Raw genomic sequence first — 21225 nt, 5'->3', positions numbered from 1 at the left:
ACAAACTTGGCAGAACTGGTTTAATGCAATTCACTGTTTCAAATTTATTCCCCTATGGAGCAGAATTTCTTTAATACGATAGGTCCCTAAGGAGAATATCAAAACAACTCCTTGAACAGGATTAGGCTGCTGATCTGAAGTCTACAATTAATATTTTAGATAAGAAAGGAATCTTCATAAGCCTTTCCTTGGAAAGAAGAGTATACTTGAATTATCGTTTCCTTGTAACAGTGTTGACAATCTGGTGCTTTTATCTAGGGTGTGCTGTAACAATATTTAAGCAATTGCTTGAATGCTAATGTTAGCAATAAACACCATGTGTCGTGTTTAATTTGCAATGTTATGACTACTACTCAGTTCATGGATAACATGCAACAGTACCTTTGCAAAATAAGCATATGCCCAAGCTATTCAAAGCTGTAAGCAAAGATGCTTGTTGTGTTTCTGAATAGATTTTTAAGTTCCTAGTAGGTGAAAAAATGAGTAAGGTTTGTTGGGATAGGGGTCAATATTACAGGGTAGCTGTGTAGTAAGACAAACTCAAAATTTCAGGTGCTTCCCAGACCTGTACATGAGTAAGTCTCTAAAATTTGGATACATGTGCAGAAGGTTCTGATTCCCAGGCTTTGAAAATGGGCTGAAAATGCCACTACACCTGATTTACTCCTGGTTTCAGTCCAGATCTTAAAACCACGTGACAAGTCATGTTATACTTTTGTATTATGTTTGCTTCTGGTCCTCCCTGGTCTGAGTAGGAGTGGAGGCATACACAGGAGTTTTTTGTCCTAAAATTTGTACTGAAAAGTATTCTTTTGCCTGAGGATTACATAAGGTCATATAGCACTTCTCAGTGGAGAGCCCCACTCTATAATCTGTGTCCTTTTGGGCACAGTTCAAGTGACCAGTAATGGCTTTGAACTTCCAAAATAGTTGGAAGTTCAGCAACCCTTTGCCTCAGCTGTGCCAAGTTAGAGGGTGCCCCATTTTTGTCACAGGAGATCTGTACCCTTACCCTGTATGAGTTGCCAGTGAAGAAACTAAATACAGTGCAAGAGGTAAAGGTGCTCAACCTGCAGAGACACTGTCTTCAGGTTTGGGTTGTACAGTCTGATACTAATTTAGAGCCCAGTCAGTGAACTGCTGACCATTTTCTAATATCCTTTGTTGGCTCTGGAATAAGGGTTTTGTAGGATCAGATTGTTAAAATCATTTGATTCTTGCTGATCATGAGATCTTAGCCCTACTCATATTTCTTGAATTAAGCTGAGAGTCCTGTGGGAGCTTTGCCATGACCTCAATAGGAACTTGAATTCAAAAACTCAGAGGCAAATAATAGATAATTCAGTTCATGCCAAATTTATTCTTAATGCTCTGTAACTAAGGTGTGTTCTAATAATCAGCAAATATCTATCCTTTTGGAAAGGAGTTGTTTCAGAGAATCCATTTGGACTAGTGCATATTTCATTAGCTGTTCCAACAAACCCCTCACTTCCAAGTTTCTCTTTCTGTGAAGTTCCTCATGGTTTGTACCACGAAAGCAACTGAATTCTCCCAGGAGATTGCACAGGGGCATCTGTGTGGTTTAGTAGCACGAGATGCACCATCCTGCTCTGATTTTTATAATCCAGTGTGTGAGTATTTTAGATTTAGCTCTGAAAGCCCCATATAATTTATTTTTGTGCAGGAAACATAAACAGTAGAAATTGGGCATTTCTTTCATGTCTTTGGTCATGAACTAGTCTTCTTACTTTCTGCAGCTGTATCTGGGCATTTTCTTTAAACGTGCTGGGAAGGTGGTGTTGTTTCTATAGAGAGCTAGTATGGCCAAGATATTCTTGCATTTTAATTCAACTGAAACAGCGACAGAATTAAAAAAGAAAAGGCTTATTAAAATAAAATATTAAAAATATGCTCAAAATATGATGTGTCAAGTAAAAATTGTGCTAATGGTGTAAAAATAAGATAGTTGCCTGTCAGATGCTTTGGTGTTGAATTGGCAGCTGCAAAACAAATGCAGCTTGAGAGCCCCACCCTCCTCTCCCGATTGCCTGTTCTTGGTGCCTCCTTTGAGGACGTTTATCAAAGAACTTTTTACAGTGTCTTATCAATCTTTGACTTGCACCTTGAGTGCATCTGCAGCTTGGCCAGGTTCCCTGGATTAAATCACCAGCAATTCACAATTGACTTCAGCAGCACGAGCCTTCCCTTCCATTCCCACTGCCACAGTTGCAGACGTGCATCCATCCTCTTCCCAGCAGAGAGGAGCTGTTCCCTGCCTCCCTCTGTTTGGGTCAGGACCAAATGAGAGACCCTTCATAATTTTTGTATATGGGAAATAACTTTGATTCTGTCTGTCTGAGGTCTTATTATGGTTTGTAAAGCAATTAAGTAGGACTTAGGACACTTCTCCCAGACAGAATGGCCTTAGGACAGAAAAATGTGCTGTATTACTCTGTATATTAGTGCTGTTGCCAGATTTGAGAGGTTTCATTTTATTATTGGTGCTGTGCCTGTTTTGGGTGAAAGTGTACTGCAAATACACATAAAATGTGTACTGCCCACACATAAAATATTTCTCTTCAGATATGGTTAGAAAAATGGGAGTCATTCAGCAAGACATTTACAAAATATATCAAACTGCTTATATGGAAATGCTAATCAGAGTTTATATCCTGAAATACTCTGTATAGCTGGTGCAAAACATTATTGAAGGCCACTGTAAACAACACTGTTTTAGTTAAAAAGCTGTTTCAAAGATGAAAGATAGATTAAATGAGCTACAGCCTGTATGAGAAATTCCTCATGAGGAATTAATGGTAGAGCTTTTCATAATCTTTCATGCTTTGGCAAAAAATATTAGCACCATAAAAATTCTTCAGGGGGCAGAGTTGAGGTGGTAGCTGCAGAGTGATCAAAACATAAAAGAGGAACATTTTCCCTTTTTATGGAGAGGCCTCTTTCAAATCTGTCATATGATGGATTTGAAATGAAAGTTTAATGTGCTCGCAGTGTCTCAGACAGCCATCTTTCTACAGCTTCATTATTAATAACAATTTAATCTTAGCCAGCTCTTGCTTTTTTCTGAGCTCTTGATAATTCATTTATCTTATTTGTTTAGCATCAATCTAAGAAAAAATACCCAGATCATAAAGTTGAGGAAGTGTTCCACATTAATAAACCAACATAAAACCAGTCTCCAATAAATTTTGCAGAAGTGTTTAATCCACAGTTGCTTGAATTAAAAAGTAACAAGTGTAAATAGTGTATAACTAGCAAGGAAACAATGTGACTGGGTTTCATATTTAACCTGTGTGCAATAGTGTGCGAGCCATAATTTTTCCTCACATCCCTGTGTGAGTAATGATGAGGCTGTTTTCCTGGCTGATGTTGTATAAAATATTTTTCAGCTCATGTTTGTGGTGCAGAGACTGTTTTGTGAGTGTGTCAGTGAAACCTGAAAAGGTGGGAAGTTCTCCCCCGGGACTCAGTCCCTCCAGGTTTGTGTGGGTGCAGCTCTGCCTGTCCACTCAAATCCATAGAGCATTTTGGACAGGCAGAATTACAAGTCTTAAACTTCACCCATCGAGGCTCTTCACAGGGACAAGTGGTCCAGGGCCTGTCCCATGTATTTCCTTGAAAGTAAACACTGTCAGCAATATGGGCTTCTTTCTCACGGGTTCAGAGCTGGTGTTAGCAGCTGCTTTAATCTTTCACCTTTCTACATCTTACATTTTGTCCAGAACCATAAAAAAAAAAAATTCTTCCAGTGTAGGAAGAAGGAAATGCAATAATATAAACTCTTGTAAATAAAATTCTTTACTTTTATACCCATTGTATTCAGTTTCTACCTTGTTTTCCTTTAAAAGCAGATTCAATACTATTTAAATTTTTTCTTGCAGAAATTGGGATACTAATAATAAAGACTAAACTGATTTAAATTTTAAATTTACAGATTGCACATGTGTTTTCATATCCTTTGTTATGAAAAAGTTACTTTGAAAAAGTAGGTTGCTGAGTCCTTTGCCTCTGTCAGAGGTGTGACAGGACTGGTTTGGGGCAGGAATGATTCATAAATCCCATGTGACTGCAATTCAGATGTTTGTTAGTTATTAGATAATGCATTAGTGTTGCACACCTCTGTTTCTGCATAAGGCAAGCCAGTGCAAGCTGACTTGAAATGACAGACAAACCTGAAAACTGGAGTGGGTTGGTGTTTGAAGACTGATGAAGTCACACTTTGTGTAATGAACCATTACTCTTCCATCCATGAATAACAATGGTAAGGACATAGAAGAGACCTAAGTGTGATGGTATCCAAGCACTGCTTACAGAATTTATCACAAACCACAATGAAGTCATCTGCTATGAAAGATTTCAGCAATATTAAGCAAATTATATAGTTGGGTAGTCACCAGCAACCCCTCCTACAGAGGGGAAAAAAGACTTTGAATTTAAAACTTAAGACAAGGACACTGGCAGTGGCACTCTCCCTTCACACAGGATGTTCTGTCCTGTCCTGTGCTGGATTGGCTTTGAGCCTGGAGAGCAGCTCAGTCTTTGGTAGGATCCAAGGCAGAACTTGCTCTGTGCATGAAGATACTGATCTGTCCAATTCCCTGGATTTTGTGGTGGCCATTTAACCCACATGTCTGTATTTGCCTGCATCTTTGTCTGTAACTATGGAATTTTCACAATACAGGTTTTCTTTCCACAAGGAGGACTAGTGAAGTGGTTGATGTGCTTTCTGGAATGTGGCAGTAGTATTGCACTTGAAATCCCTTATTTATATACAAGAACAGTGATCCTTGCAGGGTGGTTCTCTTGCTGTCTTTTTCTATCCTAACGTGATGTCCCTTTACACTGACATTCTGTGATGTTTTTCTCCACACAGTCACGCTGGTGTTCACTGAGAGGCCTGCAGCAAAAGCAGAAAGACTGCTTCTATTGATTAATTAAGTTAATTCAGATGTCTGGAATATGTACAAACAATTTAACTTTCTTTTCTAATGTGCATTACTTTGGAATTAATGGCATAAATTTAATTTCCCATCATTTAGGCCATGCATGTAGACTTCTTAAGTTTTTCCCAGTAACATAAATAGTTGTGTGTAGTTTTGAGAGCATTTTAACTGAGTATCACAGTTGCTGGAGCACGGCACAGAAGAAACAGTCTCTGGAATATCTGGATCCTTGACCCTAAATTTTTGTAAGTTCAAAGCTTGTACCTTGAATTTACATTTTAAAAAAATAAATTACCAAGCAATATACAACCAAGGGTATTAGCAAATTTTGTTGTCTGTTTTAAAGTCTGAATTTAAAAGCAAACTCTTTCATAATAAAATGGAAAATCTATGAGTTTAGAGAAAGGGTTGTGTCTTTCCAGTGTGCTTAAACAATGATGTGGTTTCAGCCTCAAGATATTACTATATTTTTAAATAATATATAACCAATATTGCATACAATTATGCACATATATGTGCAGGAGTTTCTGACCTTAAGGACTTAGTCACATAAACAGATAAAGGAAGTAGGAAGCAGAAGGAACAGAGGCACCTGAGTCACTAAAGCAGTGATTTGCCCATGATAACAAAGGGAATGCACTTCCCAGCTGGATATTGGCTCCATATTTTATCCTTCTCTGACAAGTATCTGATTTGCAAGTCACTTTTTCTTATGCAAGAGAGCTCATCATTCCAAACTGTGCTGCAGATCAGGGCCCTGCAGATGTTCTGGCAAAAAAATCCTGTTCTGAAAGGGAAATAGAGGCACTGGCTGAACAGCTCCATGAAGAGTAACTGGAATATTTTAGCAACTCAGGATACTCCTGTGTCCCTAAATTGTTTGGTGTTTCTACACTGTGTAATGTACTGATTTCCTGTGTCTGACTCAGTGTTTTGTTCTGCCTAAATCACAAAATAATCGATTCAATGGGAAGAAAGTGGAGGAAAACCACTTCCTTGCAATCCGTACGTGTTCAGTGTGTGCTGCTGCCTCGCTGAGAGTCACAGGACCACCTGTGACCAGAGACTGTTGGAGAAGTTTTCCAAACTGTCTTTGATTCTCCTTTCTTTTCCTGCAGCATGAACATACAAAGTGTTCAGACAAAGCTTTCTAAGATTGGGTTGTGTTTGGGGTTTTCTTTTTCCACAACCACTAATCCAGTTGTTCTTTCCAACAGCTTCGTCCCTTGCCGCTGGAGAATCCCTGACAGTGTACTCTGCTCCTCTGGGGATTGGGTTGGGCACCAGTGTGTGAAGGTGATCTCCTCTGACCCAGGTCCTTGTGTTTGTGTCCCATCCCTGCAGCCCTGCGGAGCCGCTCGGGACGGTCCATCATCAACGGGAACTGGGCGATCGATCGGCCCGGGAGATACGAAGGTGGTGGGACAATGTTCACCTACAGGCGCCCAAACGAGATCTCCAGCACTGCAGGGGAGTCGTTTTTAGCAGATGGCCCCACAAATGAAGTCCTTGATGTCTATGTGAGTTAGTGTTTAGATTAATCTTCCTGATGGAAAAACAAAATGTTCGGTTTGTTGTTAACATGCGACACTAAAATTACATTCGGTACCAATACTTTGTTACTTTAAGTTTGAAACATTACTTCTGTTATTTTACACTTGTTTGCCGTTGTTTCTGTCTTGCTCCAGGTCATAGGAAATCTAAATCAAGCCTTTTTCCGTCAGAGTTAACTGATCCAGTAAACCCAATTTTACTTGTTCAGTAAAACAGATAAAACATATAAATGTCTGGGGCTTTTTCTTTTCTTTTTTTCTTTTTTTTTTTTTTTTTTTGTGAACTGGATTTTCTCTGGATACTTTTCTATTGAAGCAAAATTGTGTAACTGGAGCAAATAGTTTAATTTTATGGTGAACAAGCAAATACCTAAGCCAGACAAGGCCTCTCACAGAGGGGTACCATCTCAGTTTTCTTTAAAAGAAACAATGCAGAAAACCTATAGAATGTAGGATTTGAAGCAGGGCAGATTTAAAATGAAGCTGTGCTAGGAGACTATAGATAATAGCTATTTGAGAAAGGAAGAGAAAGGACAAATTGTGTCCAAAAGGGAGAAATATTGAAAAAGCTTTGTACTTCAGATGGGACAGGTTTTTAGTTCATCATACTGAAGTAAAAAATATAACTGGAATTGATTGCAACTTATTCAAAGATAAATGGTGTGTTCTTAGATCATACACTCCCACATAGTAAATCAATTTATTGAAAAAAACCAGTTCAGCTGATTATATGATTGTTTCATCCAGCTCTGGCTTTTTTGTCCTTGAGTGCAATATGGGTGGAAAATTGAGTGTGCTGGGTCATTTCATAGAAGAATTAATAGTAACTGCCCTGATTACTAAGCTGGGAAAAGTTAAATGTTGGCAGAGTTATTCCCCATCTGCTATATGGTGCCTTAATAAAGCAGTGTCATAATTATGCTAATGTTAGAATCATTAAGGTTGGAAAAGACCTCTTAAGATCATCTGGTCCAACTGATCCAAACTTCTTTTCCCATTGATGGCAATGTACAACTGGCAAAAGCCTGGAAAAATAAGTGATTGGGCTGGTTCTGCAATGCAGACTCTATGTTTTTAAAATCCATGTGTCATTGTGCAGTTACAGGGTTTGTGAGCTGAGGCTTGGCTGTAAGTTTTTATTGTCAGCTGATTGATGCCTAATATGTAATGACCCAGAGAGAAAAGGGTCAGGAAATGGATTAAACAGATATTTCCAAAGTAATACCGTAAAATAGCCTGAAGTTTAAATTTATGATAGTGTAATGTTTTAGTTTAGGCTTAGTCTCTTTGGTTTTGTTTTTTTTTTTCTTTTTTTGCTTTTGCAGTGACTCTTAGAAGCTGACATGATGGGCACAGCTTTATCAGTTTGCTCTGTGGCTGCTGGTGTGAATTGCCACATCTAATTTGGCTGGACTCTTATCTGAGATGTTTCTTGTTCGTATGAGGAATACTACAATTCATTATAAGATGATAGTTCACTGTCTTTTTTAATGTAGTGTGGGAAGATAAAGCTGGATAGTGCTAGATGAAAGAAAATCAATCATCAGCATGACACAGCCTCTCTTATGGGTTTGAAATGTGTAGCCATGCAGATACAGATGTCTTTCTTCAGACTTTGTCTTGCCTGAATCATGCAATTCTCTTTTCATCCATACTCATGATCTTTATGCTCTGTGTAGCAGAATGAAGAGATTTGCAGATGGGAACTCCAAATGGCTTTCTGTCCTGTTTGCCTGAGATGGTGCTGTCTTTCTTGCACTCTGAAAATGGAGAGGAAAAAGCTCTCTGATTTACAGGAGGTTATAACAGCAAGATAAAGAGATGCAAGTTCTGTCCAAGTGTGAAGTAAACGTTGCTACAAAGACTTAGGTCCACTAACTCAGAGCAAACTATGCTGTCATTGCAGGAATTTTCCTGCAGGAAAGCTGGGACAATATACTGATTAGGGACTTCAGCAGTTAAACTCTTTATTACATGTCTGTCAGTTGTTTTGAGAAATGTGATGGTAAAACCATATGAACAACTGGGAAGTTGCTCCTGGAACCATCTAAAGAGCAGGGTCCTGATTCTGGAAGGGGCAGTGTACTCTTCTGCTGAAGTCAGCTCACAGTTCTTGGATCTCTCAGGACCAAACACAAAGAGGGTGTATTTTTTGGGTAACAAAGTGACATTGGAAGGACCAACCCTTACAAAAAAGTACTACAGGCAGTGCATTATTTGATGGTTCAGAAAAGTGAGTGATCTCTGAGGGACAGGTTTTAGAGGAACAGCTATTATACTTGGCAAGGAAAAAGTGATTCTGACACAAGGAAAAACAAAGGTCTGAATCCCTAGTTGGTATTAATTGATGTGATGAACTTAGTGAAGCCTTGAGGCGTTAATTGTGCTCTGCTGGGTCATTAGGCCATTAGCATAGCATGACTTTTATTCTTTTAGGTCCGTGGATTGTCAGAACCAAGGAGCTAGTGCAAGCTCCTTGCTTGGAGGTTTTTTGGGTTTGTTTGTTTTTTTAAAAAGGTACTTGGGGTGTAATCTGAGGCTTCTACCAGACTAGTCCCCACTGAGAGTTCAGGACTAAAGCATAAGTATCATTAGAAGCAGTACTGAAGTAATCAAAGCAAAAGTAGTGCAATTAGCAGCTTATGATACCCCTGCATTCCTAGTGTGAGAATGCTCAGGCTCACAGCAACAACATGACAGAAGCCAGTTGGGTATGGAGTGTGCTACTAACAGCTTTAAAAAGCTGTTATAAAGTCAAAGCTTGCTCAGGTCCCATTCTGCCTCTGCTTAAACAAGCATCCCAAAGTAACAGTGACTGTCAGAGCCTGCCTGGTGTCAGCTCACGTGGGCCTGTGCAGCAGTGCTCTGAAAACACTCAGCTTCACTTTCACATTTACCTTATAGATCCTGCCTGTGCTTCATAATGAGCACTTTGATAGAGTTGTGGCTCGCTGTAAAGCAGTGGGAGTCTGGCTGCACTTAGATTACACCTTCCTTCAGCTGCAAATGAGCGTGGAAGGATGCAGGAGGGTTGCACGGGCACTCTTCAGCTGCTATAACAGGAACGTGGGCCTTGGGAATGTGTTCCCTCCACCTTTGAGGAGCAGGGCTCATGGCCAGGGCAGCACAATGTCAGTAGTTTTAGCTGGGTGATTGCTGAGGCTCCAGGGAGTGCTGCCGAGGGATCTGCACGGTGTGGGAAGGAACACTTGGATTTGGGAGATGCACACGCAGAACAACACGTGTGTGCTGTGCGCATGTGCTCTGTTCAGGTTCCACAGGTGAACCTTTAAAAGGTAGAAGGCCAAATGTGTCTATTGGGGGTTGTGGTATTTGTTTTTCTCTGCTTTGTTCCTCCCTTGCTTTCATTTCCTCAGGCATCTGTCAAGCTCCTGCTCTCTGAGAATGTTTTGTTGACCTCAGGACCGTCTCTTCTGCTGCTGAGGCCTGGTATGAGCCTCTGCTGCTCTCACTGCTGAGAGGCACAGCCATGGCTGGTGCAGCCACAGCCCACCTCGGCCCCAAGCATGGCAGTCTGACGTTTTTCAAAGAAGATTTAGACAAATAGTTTTTGTGCCATCATAAGCTGGCTCAGTTTGCAAACACAGTAACTTGTATTTTCTTCCTTGCAAATAGTAACTTGTATTTTCTTCCTTGCAAATAGTAACTTGTATTTTCTTCCTTGCAAATAGTAACTTGTATTTTCTTCTTTACAAACACACAGTAACTTGTGTTTCCTTCTTGTTGTATTTTCTGGAGACAGTCATTAGCCACTGCTTCTATCACGACCGATGAAAAATGATGTCATGTAGCCGAGCAGTTCAAGTTGATATTTAAGTAGTAGTAACAAATGGAAGGACTCAATATATGGCTGTTTTTCTTTTTAGATGATACATCAGCAGCCTAACCCAGGTATCCATTACGAGTATATCATTCCAGGAGACAATGTCATTAGTCCTCAGCTACTTGCTCACAGGAGGCCAGGTAAAATGCCACCATTTCCTATTATTTAACGCATTTTGTTACCCAATAAACTAATGGAGAAATTCATACCATTAAATTCAGTGTAAATGCTGCCATTGATGTGGGAGGGGCCCAGAATTTCACCCTACATGCTGAATGAGATGTCAGCATAGATTTAGTAACTTCAGTGAATTAATACAGGCGGGGATTATTTATACTTTAGCAGGGAATCTGCTCACAGATTTCTGCTTTCAGTAACAGTTCTGCTATTAAAATTTTAGCCATGGGTTTGCATGAGCTGGAGTGTTGTAACCTTCTCTCAGAAATGAAATAAAACATGATTTTACTTTTCAGAGTGTGAGATAATTTGAAACAACCCTTCACAGTTTCTCTTTCCTCTCCCAACTGGAGAGGATCAAACAGAACAGTGTTTCTGTCCCAAGGCAGAATCTGGGCAGCCTGTGCTCCTGCCTGAGCTGTGGATGTGTGCTGTGTGTGCTCTAGGAAGTCCTGAAGGACAGTAGAACATTTGCAAGTGAATTTGGTCCTCATTTTGATGGTTGTGACTTGCCTTGACAAATTTCTAAGTCTGTTTGCAGCCTGTTTGTAAAGAGGAGCAGCTGTGCTGGGCCATGGGGAGGCACAGGATGCAGAGCATGGTACAAAACAAAAAAGCTTCGGGAGATTTTGACACACTGGGTGCATTAACTCTGCAGTGTGTTTGGAGAGTCTTAATGTATTTGCAGACTGAGACTTGGTTATCTTAGTTTAAAACGACACAGTCTTTGCAGGTCACTATTAGGAATTCTCTACATGGCAGATTAAAGCTGCTTCCAAATTTAATGAAACTCCAGTTCTGATTATTAGTGGATCAGAGCATAGACCGATGTTTGCATGTGAGGCTCATTCTCATTATTTTCCTTTTCTGTTGTGTGTCCATCATCAGGGGAGCCGTTGAATGGTCAGTTGGGAATGCCAGAAGGTACAAGTCATGAGGATGAGGATTTGCACAGAGAGACAGACATTCTCACTGGACAGTCAGCTGGAACTTTTCCAGTTATTCAGCCAGGGAGATTTCCTTCTCATCAGCCAGAAAACCAGGTGCCTGCTATGCAACAGCCAAGGCAAAACCGAGAACACAACTGGAAACAGGTTGGAAAAACTGAGTGCACTACCACCTGTGGGAAAGGTGAGTGCTTTGGACACCAGGCACAGAAAAGAGATGGCTCCTGGGAGGGTTCCAGCATTTCAAAGGCAAAATGACAAATATGAAATCTGCAAAGGAAAGCATTCCAGGAAAGGGAGGAAAGCATTCCAGGAAGTTTGTGGGAAGAAGTGTAAACTGCGTATCTGCTTGTCTGGTTGAATAGCATTCCACTGGTGTTTATTTCATTCTGTGCAAGAAAGTTAGGTCTAACCTAAGCAAAATCTAGCATTTTCAGTTCAAAGTTAATTTTCCCGTTTGTGGTTTGTTTCTCAGCCTAATCCTGAGTTTCTGCACTAATCAGGTTCCAATACCAATAAATAATTAGTCATTCAGAGTTATTTGCTGTAGAATAGCCCAAAACAACTAAAATCACTAAAATTTTTAAGTCACTGGGTCTGGCTTCAAGTAGTTGAACTGGCAGTTGTTAGTTGTACCTTGACCACTTCTCCTTGGCCGAGTTCATGTACTTTAACTTTTTGTTTGCCAAATACAAGCTCACATGTTGGCTCTTTGCACTAATAGTAGAGTTCTGTCTTTCTGCTCTGGCATGAAAGTTACTTAAAGACTGAGCATTAAATATGAAAAGTAGTCATTTTTGGTGATGTTTAACCTGTAAGCTTTGCCTGATGGATCTTTGCAAAATCCAGGTAATGTGGATGATGTTCTCCTCTATTTACTCTCCATTTAACTGAAGTCAGGAGGCTCAGTCTCTTTCCAGAAGCACGACAGAATAACTGCTAGTTTTTTCCTCCTGCCAAGCCTGTATTGTGGCCTCTTGGCTGCATGTTTTTTGAATTGCCTAAATACTTAATGTTTGTACTCTCTGCACTGTAAAGATGTCGTGCAGACCCAGGAACATGTTTTCTCAGCCTTTCCTACAGTGCTGTGCTATACTTTCTATATACTAAATACTTCCCATAGTATTACAATGTAAACAGTACAGCATTCAGCTCTTACATTTGGAAATTTGGGATAAAGTCTGTATTTCCTGTTGTCAGGTTCTGCTTTTCCTTCCTACGTCATTGTTGGATGCTGCTGTTAGAACTGCAGAGTCTTTTGCAATCCTTCATCTAAATTTCTTCTCCATTTCAGGATCACAGTACCCAATTTTCCACTGTGTCAACAGAATCACTCATGAGGAGGTCCCTGAGGGTTACTGTGACAGCAGTACCAAACCCATCCCAGAAGAGGAGGCCTGCAACCTCTTCCCATGTCCAGCTTTGTAAGATATTACAATTTATGTCAAGTGAAATAAGGCAATGCCATTGAGGTTTTGTCTGTGAAAGAGGCTATCCTGAGCAGGAAACTAGTTTGATCTTCTAAGTACTGTGCCCTTGTGTCATAAAGTGTAGTGGATCTTTTTCCTTAGTTGTTGTTGGCCTTCTTCCCCTTCACAGGGAGAACAGTGTTCAGAGTAGACAAGAGGGAAGTTGGCAAAAGTAAGTGTAGCAGTTCCTCAAAATGTGTGTGATTGTTCAGGCAGGCACAGGCTACATGGTCTCTGTGGGTACATCTTTTTTCAAGTGAGAGGTTTCTGCACATACCTGTCTAAAGAAGAGGCTCTGTGGGTTCTATCACTCCACATTAGATCCAGGTGCTGCAGTGGCCACCTTTTCATTCCGTGGTGTCGTGTTTAAAGATGAGATAGTGCTCACAGCAGCTCCCTGGTAAATACCCCCTCTCTTTGAATTGAATAGTTATTCAGCTCCATGACTGGATTCTGAAGTGGTGGCCCTTGTTTCCAGCACACTAGTCCAGCTCAGCTGTGATTTCCTTCTGAAATGACACTGTGCATTGCAATTGGCTAAGCAACAGGTTTTAAATACTCAAAAATGAAAAATAAAAATATAACCCCCCCAGCCAAAAGGACAGTTCATTCAGGGAGCATACCAGGAAAAGGGTTAAACCCAGTTGCCATTGTAGCAACGTTGTTTTAGGTCAATCTCTCTGGTGGTTACATTTCTCAGTTCTCTTCTGAGCAGCAGAATCTTATCCCATGGAGATTTCCAGTGGTGTAAGTGCTGTTACAGTGTCAGAGATGTCTGAAAGCAATTTCCTGGTGTGTATTAGATACTCAGGAATTTCTGAAGCCATTTACACAGAGCCATCTTCTCTTACCAAAACCATTTTCCTCACCTTTTTCCTTCTAACAACTCATATTAATTCAGGATAATGTCAAGAATATAAACAAAGAAATTTAAATATTTAAATACAAATATTTTGCTTGTTCTCCACAAGAGCTCTGAAATAAAATACGTGAACAGTTCAGATACTTCCCTTATTTGTGTCCATCTTCATGCTTGAAATGAACACTGAAAGGGGAAAATGACATATTTGTACAAAGGTGACAAAATAAATACAATGAAATCTTGGAATGAGAAGAATATATCTAGGGATTTTTTTCATCTCTAAAATGAATTGTATTTATTCATTGCTTATCATTTGCTATTTCAGTTTTACTGATGAACGAATGCCTGGATGCATTGCATAATTTTTGTGTTACTGCCATTTTTTAGAGTCTTCGCTGCAGAAAACCTTTGCGCTGTACATCTTAAACTTTTGGGAAGTGTCATTCGAGCAGTAATATATATTATAGGTAGAATCTTTAAAAAAACAAACAGCTATTAGAGGCTTAAGTAATGTTTGTAATATGTCTTGAGGCCATAAATTGGGCCATCTGTATCCATGGCTATTATTATGAACCACTGCAGGTGGATTGTGTGTACAAGTGTATAATGTTGTCTCATAAGAGGTTGTTTTGTAGGGGTTTAAGTGCTATTTTATAGGATTCTGTACCAGCATCAGAATCATGTCATTCAAGTTCTGTTAAGATTCAGTATTAGAGAATTCTTTGCTGAAAAGAAGATGTCCCCTTTTTTTATTTTTTCCGTCAGCTGGGACATAGGGGAGTGGTCTGAGTGCAGCAAAACCTGCGGCCTGGGGATGCAGCACCGCCAGATCTTGTGCCGGCAAATCTACGCCAACCGCACCCTGACGGTGCAGCAGTACCGCTGCCACCACCTGGAGAAACCCGAGACCACCAGCACCTGCCAGCTGAAGATCTGCAGTGAGTGGCAGATCAGGACAGAGTGGACCTCAGTAAGTATGATTGACTCATTCGGGGCGTAAAACCTCAGAAAAGAATAAGAATTTTCTTCCCGGTGTCACTAATCAAACATGAGTTTTGGTTTTGTTTAAAACGGGGAAGTGGAATGTTGGAGGCCTTGGAAATAAGTAAATCTTAGTTCAGTAAACCCCTGCTTCACTATGACCACTAAAGTTTCCTCACCAGAAAGAAGATAAAAAAACACAAACCGTGCAGATGTGTCTGTACAGACATACACAAGCTTTCCAAGCAATGTTTTTTTTACATGCTGTGTGAGTAGGAGGGTCCTGAGAGGGTTGCATGAGGTGACAAACCTATTGCTCTTTCTCACAGCATGTAAAGCTTAATACATCACATATGTATTTAGGATAAAGGCAGTAGTTGCTGTTACTGTAGTTGGTTTGAAGCCATGCCAAGACTTTTAGATAAATGTGGATGATACAGTTTTGAGATTTAACTTTTCGGTATTGCTTACAACAGGTTTGATCAAGCTGACAACCATCCCAATTATTTTCATGGCCATGGTGTGAAAGAGAAAATATCCTGCAGTATTAAGTGAAGTGATACACAAATCTCTCAGTTTTCCATGAAACAAAGCAAAAAACTTTGAGTTGCTGAGTTACGTAGGTGGATAGACCCTCAAATTCTAGCTTAAACCCTCAAACTAAACCTACTTTTTTCTCTCTCCTGAAGTGCTTCCTTGCTCCTGCTTCCCCCAGCCTGTGCATCAGGCATCAGATACCCAGAGATACCAGGTGTCAGGCAGAGATACCCAGAGCTGTCAATGTTCTCTGAGGCTGGAGAAAAGAAAGCAGGAGGAGAAGGCCTCTGCTTGGAAGTGGGATTCAGGAGTTGTGTTTCTTTGCATTTCTCTTGCTTCATATCTTCTTATAGGTCAAGGTCAAAATGATGCAGAGTATGTCAGCCTGCTACTTAAATATCAGCAGTTCATTTTGTAAGTGCAGTATGACCTGTTGAAGATGGGGTTTCATTTTATGTTTTCCAAATGTATCAGCATGATACACTGTAGAATACCACAGACTGAGCATATGATTTAATACGACTGATGTGCTTTTATTCCCTACTCCTGGCAATCTAGAATAGTTCTGTATCTCCTGCCTTAGCAGGAATGAATGAGCTGGATGTTCCCAGCTCCCTGATAAGCCACTGCTCAGAGTCCTGATGCACCTCCCTTTTGTTGCAGTGTTCAGTGCCCTGTGGAGTGGGGCAGAGGACTCGGGATGTGAAGTGTGTCAGCAACCTTGGGGACGTGGTTGATGACGAGGAGTGTAACATGAAGCTGCGGCCAAATGACATTGAGAACTGTGACATGGGCCCCTGTGCCAAGAGCTGGTTCCTCACAGACTGGAGTGACAGGGTAAGGCTTCTCATCATCTTGTGCTGCCAAATCTTCTAAAACTTAGGAGCATCAGAATTAAACAATGTATATCTGCACAGCCATAAAAGGAGTAATCTTATTTTCCATATTTATCCTTGATCTGATGAACAGGCAAAAGCAAACAAAAACATAATGATCCCAAGGGCATCTCGAGTTTGTGTTAAGATACAAGAATGCACAGAAAGGGCATGTGGGTATATGGCCAAACATCTGGATTTAGAATTGGCTCTGAGTCTGAACTTCCCAAAATATTGGGTGTGCTGAGATTTATTATTGTGCCTTGCTTAGCCCTGAGACTCAAGATTCAAACTCTTAAAATTCAAACTCATTCACTGTTTTTTTTAGGGGATGCAGATTTGAGGCCTGATGTCTGGGTTTAAGTTCAAGCCATAAAACAATTATCTTCTAGCTGTGAAAAGAGGGGAACAACTTCCTAAACTCAGGCAAGCTTGATTCAGGCTCCTGTACTTTGTGAACAAGGGGGATTCTTTATTCCAATGAGTCTCTGCATGAAAGCAGCAAACCCAGTGGTGATTGACCTTGTTTTGTGATTGGGCTCAGAGTTGTTGTTGTTCAGTGGTGATATTTATATGCTGTCATTAAAAGGCTCACAAACATGGGCTAGGAAAAGCTGGGTATTTTGGTCTCTGGTGGATGCTTGCCTATCCAATTCATCTGGAGACAAGCTGAGCCTTCAGTCTGTAAACTCCTGGTTGCGTCTCCCTTTTTTTGACAGACAAATATTGTAATTTCTCACTGAAGCTGTAAGATTCCATCTATAACTTAAAGATTTCATGGTTGAGATCATTTTGCAGCAGTACCTCTGAAAGCTGGGAATGTCAGGCTCATGGACTGAGCATTAGTTTGGACACTCCGAAGATTTTGCACATGGTTTAGATGCAGAGATGGAACGGGAACTTCAAAAGTAGAACAGGTAGCTGATAATTAAATCACATAATTAAAAAGGCTGATAGACTCTTGTTACCATCAAAGGTCTGCAAAATTTTCAGCCTCTAGACAGCTCAAATAGCTTTTATAAAGAAAACAAAAATATAGACTAATAAATCTGTGCTGTTGTCACTTTTTTTCCAGTGTACACTCTGGCATAGTATGGACAGAAAGTTACCAGGTGAAGTATAGGTTTATTAGTGCAAAGGGCAAAGATTTTGCTGTAGGGGAAATGGCAGTGCCTTTTTTTTAGGTAATATTTTACAGGTAAGAGAGAAAAATGCATTTTACCCTCAAAGACATCTTTCTTGGAAAAGCTGGCCCAGCTGCTATCAGCTACTGGTTCCACCACACAAAGTACAGTCATTCCATTGAAGGTTCTAGCACCATTTGCTTCATTTTTCTACACTAATATTCTGTCCTCTGCAGAATTAAAAGCAGCTTTTGACCTGAAGGTCATAACTGTAGAATGTTATTATGCTTATTTATATGTGTTGAATAGAAGTGAAGCAGGTAATGTGGAAAATGTTGGAGTTTTTTTTCTCTACCACAAACATTTTAGGGCCGGAGAGCAAAGAATGGATTTTGTTACCTTCTCAGTTTATATAAGTGTACAGATTCATTTCTTCCAAATGCTTGCTACTGTAGTTGGCATTGTTCACCACCACTTCTGCCAGCAGTGGGTTTGGATTCACAAAGAGGATGTAAGGAACAGCTTATTTCAGGAAAAAAAGTAGATTTGAGCTGGGATATGCAGGATCTTTTAAGATTCACACATACCTCATAACTGGGGTGCTCAGAGGAGCCCAGTGGCAGTGATTCCAGTGGAAGTCAGTGGAATAAAGGAGTAATCAGTAGCTTTGCAAAGTCAGGCCTTTGGCATTAGCTTTCTTATTTTGCCACGAAAGGACTGTTTTTTAGGGTCAGAAGTCTCTGTTTCTTTGTAGAGGAATGTGTTCCTATTGAAAGACAAGAGGAGAGAATCCTGTCATGGAATGGAAATGGGCATTCCCAGGTGTATGGACTTTGCGTGTGTAATTTCCCCAAACAATTCTTTAAGAAGTGCTTTAAGCCAAGCCACACTCCAGCAATAAGCACAGATCAGCGATGGGCAGCCACAAATGGTTCAGATAAGCAGCCAAAAGTTCAAATGCTTTAAAAAAGCTTGTTCAAACCTCTTGAGTCTGCAAAACTGTGGTGGAAATCTCACAAGAACAGACCTTCTTTGTGAGATTTATTACATGCCTACTTCAAGTCCCAGCTGGAAATACCACAGAACAGTCTTTCCCATTGTATTTTGACATTTCAGCCGTGGCTGGAAATAAGAGGTAAAAGAACTTATCCTAACTTTTGAGAACGTTGGAACTTTGAAATGGTTGAGTTCAAACTTGGTTACAGCCCTAAGAGGAGGCCTGGCCTGTACTTTCCTGAACCCACTTTGCAAACACTTAATGTGTACTGTTGTACAAGCAGCAAGCAGAGATTTCCAGAAGGCTGTCAGAGATCAGTTAAACACATCCTTTCTCTTTCAGCAAGGGATGTATCAAACCTTCGTGTCCAGATTTATGTGATGCATGGGGCATTACAATATAGCCTTGGTTAATTAGTGAAACATCGAGAAAAATCACAGTAACATAAAAATTACAGTTGTCTCTGCTGCCAACAGATGTTAAATTTCAGGATTCGATAACTGTGGTACATATGTGTGCAGAATTTGACAAGGGTATTCTTTAACAGTGTTTTAAAAATAGAGTGAGATCTAATTTAGGGATGCTGGAAAGATTTTAGGTTTTCTTCTTTTACTGAAACCTTGCAAAGTTTTAATTGATGAAAAAAAATCATACTAGGTACCTTTATTTTCACTGATAGTTTCTGTGGTTCTGAATTGGAAGATTATGTCATTAAATTTCCCTGAATGTAACTTTGGCAATATAACATATGTACACTTAAAACCCTGCAGAGCACATACAAATTTGTGTATAAGAGTTGTGTTTCCTTCCCAGGGTGGTCTGTTTGTGGCTTTGCTCTGTAAATAACACTTGGCTGCCTTCTTGCCATGTTCTCCACTCCTGTTTTCCCACAATGTATTTATGTATTTTATGGCCACCTGTTTCCCCCCCCGTGGCATCAACCTTCTTGGATTCAGTTTCTGCACACACTGATTCTTTATACATGTAATTAAAAACCCCTGCATGTTCCTGAAACAATACAGTTCTTGATCTGTGTTATTTTGACAAACAGGTATCAAAGTCCATCATGTGTGTATTACACACACACTCTTTTACCTGCAAAGCTTATGACATGTGTGACCACACTGGTGAAACATGTAAAGAAAGGAGGGAAAGCAATTCATCCTTAGGAAACAAACACTTCTTTTCTGAAAAGTATATACTCTGTCATTTGTTTGTGACCATGTATTGATATCCCCCAGGCTCAGTCTTGAGAGAAATAGAAATTTTTACCCATTTCAATGGGAAAGATTGCAGGTTAAAAGTCTGTAGTAGCAAAGTGAGACCAATCTTATTTGTCTGTGCCTGTCTTTACATTTATTGCTCTACCTTGAGTATAAATAAGAGAATTAACTTAAGTTTTGTGGCTTTGACTTCTGTATGATCTTGAACCTCTTTTGCCTATAGAGGGTCTGGACAAACTTTTGTGATATTTTTATGTGCATTTTTAGAAAGATGGCTTCCTGTCTGCTAATTCTCCAAAGATGTCACACTGCATTAAAACAGCACAGCTCCACCAACCAGCATCCATTAATCAGTAGAGTAAATCTGGTGAACCTTACTGAACTCAGCAACAGAATGGGATTGATGGGAGCAGATGAGATTCTTGCAAACATTTCACATGACTGATTCTTTGACAGCTCTAATTGCTGGAAAGTTTACTTCTCCTGTGGGTCAGAAGTGGGAAACTGCATTCTCCTGATTTACAGCAATGGGAGGCTCACCAGTGTTTTCTTCCAGCTTCCAACTGGAGCATTCCCCTCTCCCGTTTTTGTTTATTCCTCATTGCCATCTCCTCTGTTCATTTGTTTCTCGTTTTATGTTTACAGCCTACTTAGAAAAGAAGCCAAAATACAAACAATTCTTAGATGTTAATGAGATTCTGCGGCCAAAATAAAACCTTGGGAAGAAAGAAAAAATGCTGCACATCAGGGAGCATAATCAAAACAAACCAAACACATGCTCTGGATTTCACTCTTCATTAAAAGGAGTAATGGCAATGCTTCTGTAATAATCTGCCATAAGAGAACTGTAGTGAAAAGAGAACTTCATAAAAATCAGTGCTTTATTCCTCACAATTCTAAAACATTGCCTAACAGGTTTGAGTGGGTTTGCTGAAGAGTCAGATGAGGAACCACCAATGAATACTGTACCTTACACTCTTCTTTCACTATTTTTTATTTAATTCTGGGTAGTTCACTTAAAATCTCCTGAATCCTGGGGGGAAAAAAAGAAAAAAAACAGGGGAAAAAATTACCATGGAGCTTGTGCAAGAGTTCATTATTTTTTATTACCACTGTTTATTTGTTTTCAGTAAAAAATCAAAACAAGATAAAATAGCCCTTTTCATTGATTTCATGTGGAAATCATGTGGAAATAGAAGGTTTGCATTCTTTATGTATGAATATGTAACACACTTCATAACTTGCAATGAAACACAGCCAGGAGAGTTGTGATAGAAGGGGGGCCAAGACCTGCAGAGATTTGTGTTTCCTTCTCTAGAGCTGATCTGGCTGTGCCACAGTTCAGCTGCTCCAGAAGATCAGCAGATCAAGCCTGCAGGGCAGGAGGAGCCTTCCCTGTGTCCCAGGGAGGTTAGCAGGACAGGGGAGGTTGGCAGGACAGGACGGGCTCATGAGTGGCGGGCAGGGCCAAAGCAGGCCGGGTTATCAGGCACCATCACAGGGATGAGGCAGGGCCAAGGGAAAGCTGGAAGTCAGTGCAGTGACAGTCACTGGGGTCAGACACAGCCCAGGGATCCTGGGGCAGGTCTGTGGGAATGGGGCAGTGCCAGGGTCGAGCTGGGAAGTGAGTCCAAGGGTGAGGGATCACTGAACCCCAGGCTGTGGCTGGGAAAAA

At 40.3% G+C, this 21225-nt stretch overlaps 1 protein-coding gene across 1 annotated transcript in view; it reads left to right on the top strand.

Annotated features, from left to right (window-relative positions):
* The window catches only part of THSD4 (thrombospondin type 1 domain containing 4), a 96679-nt gene that overhangs the window by 63891 nt on the left and 11563 nt on the right, over window positions 1–21225 (top strand). The window contains exons 3-8 of the mRNA XM_032700490.1: window positions 6306–6481; window positions 10402–10498; window positions 11424–11666; window positions 12777–12906; window positions 14579–14783; window positions 15995–16168. Of these exons, the coding sequence (XP_032556381.1) occupies window positions 6306–6481; window positions 10402–10498; window positions 11424–11666; window positions 12777–12906; window positions 14579–14783; window positions 15995–16168 (1025 nt within the window). The remainder of the gene's footprint in view (window positions 1–6305; window positions 6482–10401; window positions 10499–11423; window positions 11667–12776; window positions 12907–14578; window positions 14784–15994; window positions 16169–21225) is intronic.

Source organism: Chiroxiphia lanceolata, chromosome 12 (assembly GCF_009829145.1).
Source record: "Chiroxiphia lanceolata isolate bChiLan1 chromosome 12, bChiLan1.pri, whole genome shotgun sequence".
NCBI lineage: Eukaryota > Metazoa > Chordata > Aves > Passeriformes > Pipridae > Chiroxiphia > Chiroxiphia lanceolata.
Note: the sequence above shows the minus strand (reverse complement) of the source record. Positions and strands in the feature narration are given on the sequence as shown.